Here is a 10,250-nt window from a genome sequence, read left to right on the forward strand (position 1 = left end):
CCAAGTTCATTAAGTGGGACCAAGTTCATTAAGTGTGGCCAAGTTCACTTAGTGTGACCAAGTTCACTAAGTGTGAGCAAGTTCACTAAGTGTGAGCAAGTTCACTAATTGTGACCAAGTTCCCTAAGTGTGGTTAAGTTTACTAGTAAATATACTGTAACTGTATTTTAACCTGGTAAAGTACCATCTAGCATAGTCACCCAAACTGAAGAATACGCCATGTTCTATTTCTGATGAGAACAATACATGTCATGGCCCCCATGCTGCATTCAGCATCCAATAATAACTCATGTAGATGTGCTGTGTAAAATGTATACAAGCCCCACGTGGGCCTTGTGATGACTCATGCTATTTAGCACAAAGGTATGCAAGGTGCCCTGTGGACCCAATGTCAATATAAAAGTGCCACTGGATCGACACAACACACCGTGTCTTCTGCGTGTCATCTAATCAAGCTTCACCATCAAGCTAAACCAGCCATGACCAGAGTAATACAGAGCAGGGGATTTTTATTCACTATAAGAGCTGGCCATTGAGATATGAATATAGTGTCTTGCATAGCAGCTATAACCACAAAATCCTAATCATATCAATCTGTGAGAACAAAGCAACGTTTTTCAGCTAAATAATGCTAAACTATTTTTGTTTTATTAAAATAATATAGAGTTATTATATGAGATCATGCAGTTGATATGCATTATATACAGAGTTAAGAATTTATAATTATGTTTTTAATTATTAATAGTAATGACAAATGAATCACAATCAATTCATAATGATTAACTATGTTAATTATGTAAAACATTTAAGATCATAGCTTTTATAATCCTCTCAACATAGGTGAAGAGGTCATAGGTTAAATCATTTTCTCAATCAAATCACCCTCTCAGATCATCTTCTATGAGGACAGGAACTTCCAGGGTCGCAGCTATGAGACCAGCAGCGACTGCCCCGACCTCAACATGTACCTAAACCGCTGCCAGTCGGTCAGGGTGGAAATGGGCTGCTTCGTCATCTACGACCGCTCCAACTTCATGGGCAACCAGATGTTCCTGAAGAGGGGAGAGTACTCCGACTTCCAGCGTATGGGCTCCGTGATGGGCATGGGGGATATGACCATGCTGGAGTCCATCCGTTCCTGTCGCATGATCCCAATGGTAAGACGTCCACAGTTGGAGTTCCACCGTCTCCTGGTGTTCGATGATGACATGATTATATGTATGATGTTGTTCATGCTATTTCTCTTCATATAAAGAGTGCATTTTTTATATTTTTGAGTAGCTAGATGTTCGTGAATGGTGATGAAGTGTGAGTTACTAGGACTCTGTACATCTGATACTTGACGTGCTGTTCACCTGGGTCGTGTTCAGCAGGGCACACCGCAGCCAAACGTTTTGTAACAGAAAACAAAAATATGTCTTCTAATTGAACAAGTTTAGGTATTATCAAAACAGTTTGTCCCTAATGATCGTGTTCCAGGCCTCTATTACTGTATAAGTAATCTGACAAGCAATGATTAATATAATACTGGAAGCATAGAGTACACACACGGTAGTAACTGTCAATGTTCTCCCTCCCCAACAGCACCGGGGACAGTTCAGAATGAGGCTGTACGAGAAGGAGAGCTTCGGAGGCCAGATGCACGAGCTGATGGAAGACTGCGAGTCCATCCAGGAGCGCTTCCGCATGTCCGAGATGCAGTCCTGCAACGTGATGGACGGACACTGGCTCATGTACGAGCAGCCCCATTTCAGAGGCAGGATGATGTACGTGAGGCCTGGAGAGTACAGGAGTATCAGAGACATGGGCATGAGCACCATGATGAGAATTCGCTCCATCAGAAGGATCATGGATGCCTGTGAGGGTCAGCGGCATTGATGCCTGAGATTCCTGCTGTCCTGACATCCAAAAGGCTGCTAAAATTCACAATTCTCATTGAATGTAATAAAACTTTTATTTTGAAGTACCTGTTCTCTTCTTTTTTCTAGCAAATCTAATCTACCCATGGTATTTAAATTACACTGGTTTATTCTGACAGATTGGTGTCTGGAGAGGGATTTTGATACACCAAATGTGCACATAACATTAATTTATCAATAGCAAAAAATATATATATCTATACATATATATATATATATATGCATTTTCTCACTGGCTCAATTTAATCAAATTGAACCCATGTTACAGTACATAAAATGATATTACTCAGAAAGCCTGCTGTACTCAGAAAGCCTGATGTACTCAGAAAGCCTGCTGTACTCAGAAAGCCTGATGTACTCAGAAAGCCTGCTGTACTCAGAAAGCCTGATGTACTCAGAAAGCCTGCTGTACTCAGAAAGCCTGATGTACTCAGAAAGCCTGCTGTACTCAGAAAGCCTGATGTACTCAGAAAGCCTGATGTACTCAGAAAGCCTGATGTACTCAGAAAGCCTGCTGTACTCAGAAAGCCTGATGTACTCAGAAAGCCTGCTGTACTCAGAAAGCCTGATGTACTCAGAAAGCCTGATGTACTCAGAAAGCCTGATGTACTCAGAAAGCCTGCTGTACTCAGAAAGCCTGATGTACTCAGAAAGCCTGCTGTACTCAGAAAGCCTGATGTACTCAGAAAGCCTGCTGTACTCAGAAAGCCTGATGTACTCAGAAAGCCTGCTGTACTCAGAAAGCCTGATGTACTCAGAAAGCCTGCTGTACTCAGAAAGCCTGATGTACTCAGAAAGCCTGATGTACTCAGAAAGCCTGCTGTACTCAGAAAGCCTGATGTACTGTAACCTCCAGTTTCTGAAACGTATTTTGCAGAAAACTAATCATTATTGTCAATTGTTAGCATTATGCTAGTTTACATGTTCTCCACAGTATAATGTATAACCCATGGACAATGGACTGGTTTAGGAACACGAGAGAAGTGATGTATAATCAATGGACTGGTTTAGAGACGCTAGAGAAGTGATGTATAATGACAGGTAGCCTAGTGGTTAGAGCAATGGGACAGTAACCAAAAGGTTTCTGGATCGAATCCCCGAGCTGACAAGGTAAATGTCGTTCTGAGCAAGTCAGTTAACCCACTGTTCCCTGGGTGCCAAATACGTGGATGTTGATTATGGCCCCCTGCACCTCTCTGATTCAGAGGGGTTGGGTTAAATGTGGAGTTGAATGCGTTCAGTTGTACAACTGACTAGGTATCCCCCCTTTCCTAACCAATGAACTGGTTTAGAGACGTAATGTATAACCAATGAACTGGTTTAGAGACGTAATGTATAACCAATGAACTGGTTTAGAGACGTAATGTATAACCAATGAACTGGTTTAGAGACGTTAAAGAGGTAATGTATAACCAATGAACTGGTTTAGAGACGTTAAAGAGGTAATGTATAACCAATGGACTGTTGACTGGTTTAAAGAAGTCAGAGGAATTGGACATCATTTCCGTTGATAATAGTAGTTCATAAACGTGGACTGTATGTGAGCATCAAATGTGCAGCATATGGATGTGTATCCCTTTTTCTGTTGTTGTTTTCTGAAACATTTCTAATAGTTTCAACTGTATTCTTCGTGGGCATGGTACGTTTTTGTAGGGACATCAAATGTATTCCGTTACAGTACATAACAACCAGACAGCGGTTTACCTCTCTATGCTGCGACATGTTGCTTGGTCAGGGATTCTTCACAATGGGGCCACCCATTTCACTGAACACAATAGATGTTTTATAAAAGTAAGGTATTTGATAGGGGTCAGGATTACTGTACATTGTGGCTATTCAATTTCAGAACAGATCAAAGTGTATAGTCGCCCACCTGCTTACATAATTCATGTATTACAGTCATCTGCTTTCTTTATGCCCACGCAGGTACACACACACACTTATGCACACACTCACTCACACACACACACTTAATATAAAGGGTTACCCTATAGGGCCAACTTTACCCTATAAAATAAACTTAATATAAAGTGTTACCCTATAGGGCCAACTTTACCCTATAAAATAAACTTAATATAAAGTATTACACTATAAAATAAATGTAATATAATGTGTTACCCTATAAAATAAACTTAATATAAAGTATTACACTATAAAATAAACTTAATATAAAGTGTTACCCTATAAAATAAACGTATTATAAAGGTTTGATTCCTGCTGGGGCCACCCATACAACAATGTATGCACATATGACTGTAAATTCTGAATATTACAATTTTTTTCATTAGGATGACATACAGGTAACTGCACAGATAATGGAAACACTTGAGTAAATGAGGGATACAAAGTGTATTGAAAGTGTATTGAAAGTGTATTGGAAACAGGTGCTTCCACACAGGTGTGGTTCCCATCATGCTTAGGATCATGCATCCAAATGCTGGGTAGGCCATTATTTTGGTTACCATGGCAATGCATGCCCCCATAGGCTGACATTGCCCCATCCACAGGGCTTGAGTGGTCACTGAATGGTTTGACGAGCATGAAAACGATGTAAACCATATGCCATGGGGGATTCTGGAGCGGCCCCTGAGACAGGAACACTTATGGGGGATTCTGGAGCGGCCCCTGAGACAGGAACACTTATGGGGGATTCTGGAGCGGCCCCTGAGACAGGAACACTTATGGGTGATTCTGGAGCGGCCCCTGAGACAGGAACACTTATGAGGAATTCTGGAGCGGCCCCTGAGACAGGAACACTTATGGGATATTCTGGAGCGGCCCCTGAGACAGGAACACTTATGGGGGATTATGGAGCGGCCCCTGAGACAGGAACACTTATGGGGGATTCTGGAGCGGCCCCTGAGACAGGAACACTTATGAGGAATTCTGGAGTGGCCCCTGAGACAGGAACACTTATGAGGAATTCTGGAGCGGCCCCTGAGACAGGAACACTTATGGGGGATTCTGGAGCGGCCCCTGAGACAGGAACACTTATGGGGGATTCTAAATATCAAACTAAATATCACAGTATCTTTCAATGATATTGAATGTAGCTACTGTACAAACACTTGAAAATTTCACATTTGCATGCACTTTTTAAATAACACTGAATATCATATTGCTGATACCCTCAAGGAGCAATTAAAACAACCCCCATATTGCTTTTGCTACTTTTTTGAATACTATTTTGATACTATGCAATATAAATTGTAAGGTACACCTTTACCTACACCTTACCTACCACTTAAAGGTAAAATCAACTATCTTTTGGTATTGTTCAATAGTCCGCAGTTTGCATCATGATGATGCGGCCGGTGACACTTTGCTTCTTGAAAGTCCAATATCTTGTAAACTGGACTGCTGACATGCAACATATTTCGGGACTGTCATCAACAGTGGAATACCAAAATATCATTTTTGAGTGGAAGTTTCTTGTGTGCACTGCACAAACCTATTCCTAATGCAAATGAAATTGGCATGAGCATAGCCTATAAAGTTAAATAAAGGTTCAATTTAAATTAAAATAAAATAAAATAAGTGTTTCCCCTAAATGGTTCATTATGAGCACATCATTTACATAAATAAAATGTTGAAGCTAAATTCAAATCCATAAATAGTTAATTCACCTTTCAGAGTCTATTTCAAAGAGACTATACAATACGTCTAAAAGGAATCAGACCTAATCTAAACCCTTTTACCTTACAGAGCACTAAATGATAACTCTTTGCCGTGAGCGTGGCGTTGATGTAGAGTACAGTACAGTGTTGCTCAGCTGACTCAGCATTTTATACAATTGGGCGGTAGATTCTTCTGGAGCTACATCAAGCATAAAAGGCAGCACGCCAGTAGGGAGAACAACAGAAATCTAATAACTGTGACCATGAACGGAAAGGTACTGTAATGTGGGGCTGTGATCAAAGTCTGTGCACAGTGCTGAACTGTACGCCATCTGGCACTGGAACTATGAATCTAGGATGCATCAGAGCCCATTTCCAATGGGGAATATATCCTTGATGTGTGTGTTTTTAGATTCAGAACACTATGATAACTACAGATTACTTATAATGACTTGTAATTATAATCATGGTTGCATTGTTTGATTTTGTCAGACACATTACAATTATTATGTAGAATAATTTCTGAACGGGATAGAATGTATGAGTTTTTGCACATCAAAATCAATTGGTTTCACGTCAAGATGTTTAGACTTTCAAAGCATACTTTCTCTTTCTCCAGATCATCTTCTACGAGGACAGGAACTTCCAGGGCTGCTCCTATGAGTGCAGCAGCGACTGCTCCGAGCTCTCCTCCCACCTGAACAGGTGCAACTCCTGCAGGGTGGAGAGTGGCATGTTCATGGTGTACGACCGGCCCAACTACATGGGCCACCAGTACTTCCTGAGGAGGGGAGAGTACCCTGAGTACCAGCACATGTTAGGCTTCAACGACTGCATCAGGTCTTGTCGTATGATCCCCCAGGTAAGCACTTCTGCAGACAGCACAACAGACCACAACTATTCACAACCACACCACAATGACCACAATCATCGATGCCATAAAACTCTTACCCTCCAAAATCGAAGTCTGTCTAAAGTTTTCACACCTCAAATGTAATCTAAAGTCAACATAAAAACACATCCCATGCCATCGGTTGTGTAGATCCAGCTAAATGCCTCAACCGCAAATGAATGAAAAGGATAACAATTATACCGTATTGTGCTTATCTTTTCATTCTTTTTAGATTGTGGCATATTGCATTGTATGCCATCCTATCAACCAAGCTCATCCTGTTCAGTTAATAGATGCGTGAAATGTGTTATTTTCTTTCCAATAGCACATGGGCCAGTTCAGGATGAGGATCTACGAGAAGGAGAACTTCGGAGGCCAGATGCACGAGGTGATGGACGACTGTGACTCCATCCAGGAGCGTTACCATATGCCCGAGATGCAGTCCTGCAACGTGATGGACGGCCACTGGGTCATGTACGAGCAGCCCCAATTCAGAGGCATGCAGACCTACCTGAGGCCTGGAGAGTACAGGAACACGAGAGAGATGGGAATGGGAAATGATGAAATGAGGTTCCAGTCCATGAGGCGCATCAGCAGCGATGCTGCCTTTTAAATGTGCTGTCTTTAAAGAGTGCAACAACTTTTTAATAAACATTTTAAACCTTCATTTTTTGCAGCGATTTTCTTACCTTATTTCCACCAGCCACTGCACTGTAAATTACTATTATATCAATATAATACTCTAAACACTAAAAAGCCACTATAAGTAACGATTATACTGCAACCACTATAAACAGTAATGTCAGCTGAAATGTATGTAAACACAATGTAAACAAAAATGTCCCCTTTTCCCAAAATTCTATAATCCTTATATTTAGTCTTAAAAAACCTCTAGCCTATGCTAGGCACTTGACACTGCCTTGTGTATGGGTGTTTTAGACATTGATAAGCTCTTAACAACAGAATCCTGCCGACTACGCCAAATGAGGATCTAAATAAGAAATAAAACTACGCCACTTTTTTTTAAAGGCAAAGAAGGTCCTGTAATTAACTAAAATGATGAAGCATGGAAATCAGACAGTCCAAGATCGCATAGCAGTTCAGACGTCTTTTGTCCTCGTCTTGTCGTGTCCTGTATATATATATATTTACAACTTTTTTCACATACATTTTATTTTTATTTTCCATCAACTCATCTTCTAAACACTCTCCTGCAACCAGCCTCACCAATTTATATTTATAAAAAAGTATTATTTACCTCAGATCTGCAATCCTTCAGGAAGCTAGCCAGAAACCCCAGGAGGCTGGCCAGAAACTAGCCAGAAGCTAGCCAGGAGCTAGCCCAGAAGCTAATCAGAAGCTAACCACGGTTTGTGGTCATCGGCTGTCCTTTAGCTCGAAAATCTATCGAAAATCTATCGCCAGTTTTGTACGGCGCAGCGCGGCTCGGAACGGAACATACCGGACCAATTTTTCTCTCCATGTCCCTGGATTTCAACTGCTCTCTGGACATTCATACCCGGATCTCACAGCTAGCTAGCTGCTATCCGTGTGACAGTCGGCTTTCGTCGATTCCGGAGCAAACATCGATTGTTCCGGTGCTAGCCAGCTCCGTCAATCACGCCTGAGTTCCATCATTCACTCCTGGGCTGCAGTCACCTATCCGGACCCGTTTCACTGCCTACGCGGAGCCCCACCGGGCCTTCACAACCGGACTGCCGACGTTATCTACCTGAAGGAGATCCGGCTGGCTCCTCTGTCGCGACGTTACCGGAACGCCCATCTGCGGCCCGCTAACCGTTAGCTGTCTTTCCGGCTGCTATCTGAATAGACAATCGGACAATTTATTTATTTGAATTATTATGTTTTCTTCTCGGGCCTCTATAACTATATCTATTGTTCTTATTTTTGTTGTTGTTGTGTGATTTGGATTAATCCCCTCTACCACACGGAACCCCACTAATCTACTGACCGAACGCAAGAGGTGGCTAACAACAGACTCCATCCTATGCTAGCTTGCTACCGGTTGGCTTGGCTAGCTGTCTAAATCGCCGTGACCCTAAACCAACCTCTCCACTCACTGGACCCTTTTGATCACTCGACTAAGCATGCCTCTCCTTAATGTCAATATGTCTTGTCCATTGCTGTTCTGGTTAGTGTTTATTGGCTTATTTCACTGTAGAGCCTCTAGTCCTGCTCACTATACCTTATCCAACCTATTAGTTCCACCACCCACACATGCAATGACATCTCCTGGTTTCAATGATGTTTCTAGAGACAATATATCGCTCTTCATCACTCAATACCTAGGTTTACCTCCACTGTATTCACATCCTACCTTACCTTTGTCTGTACATTATACCTTGATGCTATTTTATCGCCCCCAGAAACCTCCTTTTACTCTCTGTTCCAGACGTTCTAGACGACCAATTCTTATTGCTTTTAGTCGCACCCTTATTCTACTCCTCCTATGTTCCTCTGGCGATGTAGAGGTGAATCCAGGCCCTGCAGTGCCTAGCTCCACTCCTATTCCCCAGGCGCTCTCTTTTGACGACTTCTGTAACCGTAATAGCCTTGGTTTCATGCATGTTAACATTAGAAGCCTCCTCCCTAAGTTTGTTCTATTCACTGCTTTAGCACACTCTGCCAACCCGGATGTTCTAGCTGTGTCTGAATCCTGGCTTAGGAAGACCACCAAAAATTCAGACATTTTAATTCCAAACTACAACATTTTCAGACAAGATAGAACTGCCAAAGGGAGCGGTGTTGCAATCTACTGCAAAGATAGCCTGCAGAGTTCTGTCCTACTATCCAGGTCTGTACCCAAACAATTTGAACTTCTACTTTTAAAAATCCACCTTTCTAAAAACAAGTCTCTCACCGTTGCCGCCTGCTATAGACCACCCTCTGCCCCCAGCTGTGCTCTGGACACCATATGTGAACTGATTGCCCCCCATCTATCTTCAGAGCTCGTGCTGCTAGGCGACCTAAACTGGAACATGCTTAACACCCCAGACATCCTACAATCTAAACTTGATGCCCTCAATCTCACACAAATTATCAATGAACCTACCAGGTACCTCCCCAAAGCCTTAAACACGGGCACCCTCATAGATATCATCCTAACCAACTTCCCCTCTAAATACACCTCTGCTGTCTTCAACCAAGATCTCAGCGATCACTGCCTCATTGCCTGCATCCGTAATGGGTCAGCGGTCAAACGACCTCCTCTCATCACTGTAAAACGCTCCCTGAAACACTTCAGCGAGCAGGCCTTTCTAATCGACCTGGCCGGGGTATCCTGGAAGGATATTGACCTCATCCCGTCAGTAGAGGATGCCTGGATATTTTTTAAAAATGCCTTCCTAACCATCTTAAATAAACATGCCCCATTCAAGAAATTTAGAACCAGGAACAGATATAGCCCTTGGTTCTCCCCAGACCTGACTGCCCTTAATCAACACAAAAACGTCCTATGGCGTTCTGCATTAGCATCGAACAGCCCCCGTGATATGCAGCTGTTCAGGGAAGCTAGAAACCATTATACACAGGCAGTTAGAAAAGCCAAGGCTAGCTTTTTCAAGCAGAAATTTGCTTCTTGCAACACTAACTCAAAAAAGTTCTGGGACACTGTAAAGTCCATGGAGAATAAGAACACCTCCTCCCAGCTGCCCACTGCACTGAAGATAGGAAACACTGTCACCACTGATAAATCCACCATAATTGAACATTTCAATAAGCATTTTTCTACTGCTGGCCATGCTTTCCACCTGGCTACTCCTACCCCTGTCAACAGCACTGCACCCCCAACAGCAACTCGCC

The 10,250-nt window shown here is 42.4% G+C and overlaps 1 protein-coding gene across 1 annotated transcript; it reads left to right on the forward strand.

Annotated features, from left to right (window-relative positions):
* Window positions 1-406: 406 nt before the first annotated feature.
* Window positions 407-1,963, forward strand: LOC110496917 (gamma-crystallin M3-like). Its single transcript, XM_021572930.3, has 3 exons — window positions 407-488; window positions 891-1,157; window positions 1,585-1,963. The coding sequence occupies exons 1-3, from the start codon at window positions 480-482 to the stop codon at window positions 1,876-1,878; spliced, it is 570 nt and encodes a 189-aa protein (XP_021428605.3). The 5' UTR covers window positions 407-479; the 3' UTR covers window positions 1,879-1,963.
* Window positions 1,964-10,250: the final 8,287 nt, after the last annotated feature.

This window comes from Oncorhynchus mykiss, chromosome 18, assembly GCF_057628025.1.
Source record: "Oncorhynchus mykiss isolate SJ-2025 chromosome 18, ASM5762802v1, whole genome shotgun sequence".
In the NCBI taxonomy this organism is placed as follows: domain Eukaryota; kingdom Metazoa; phylum Chordata; class Actinopteri; order Salmoniformes; family Salmonidae; genus Oncorhynchus; species Oncorhynchus mykiss.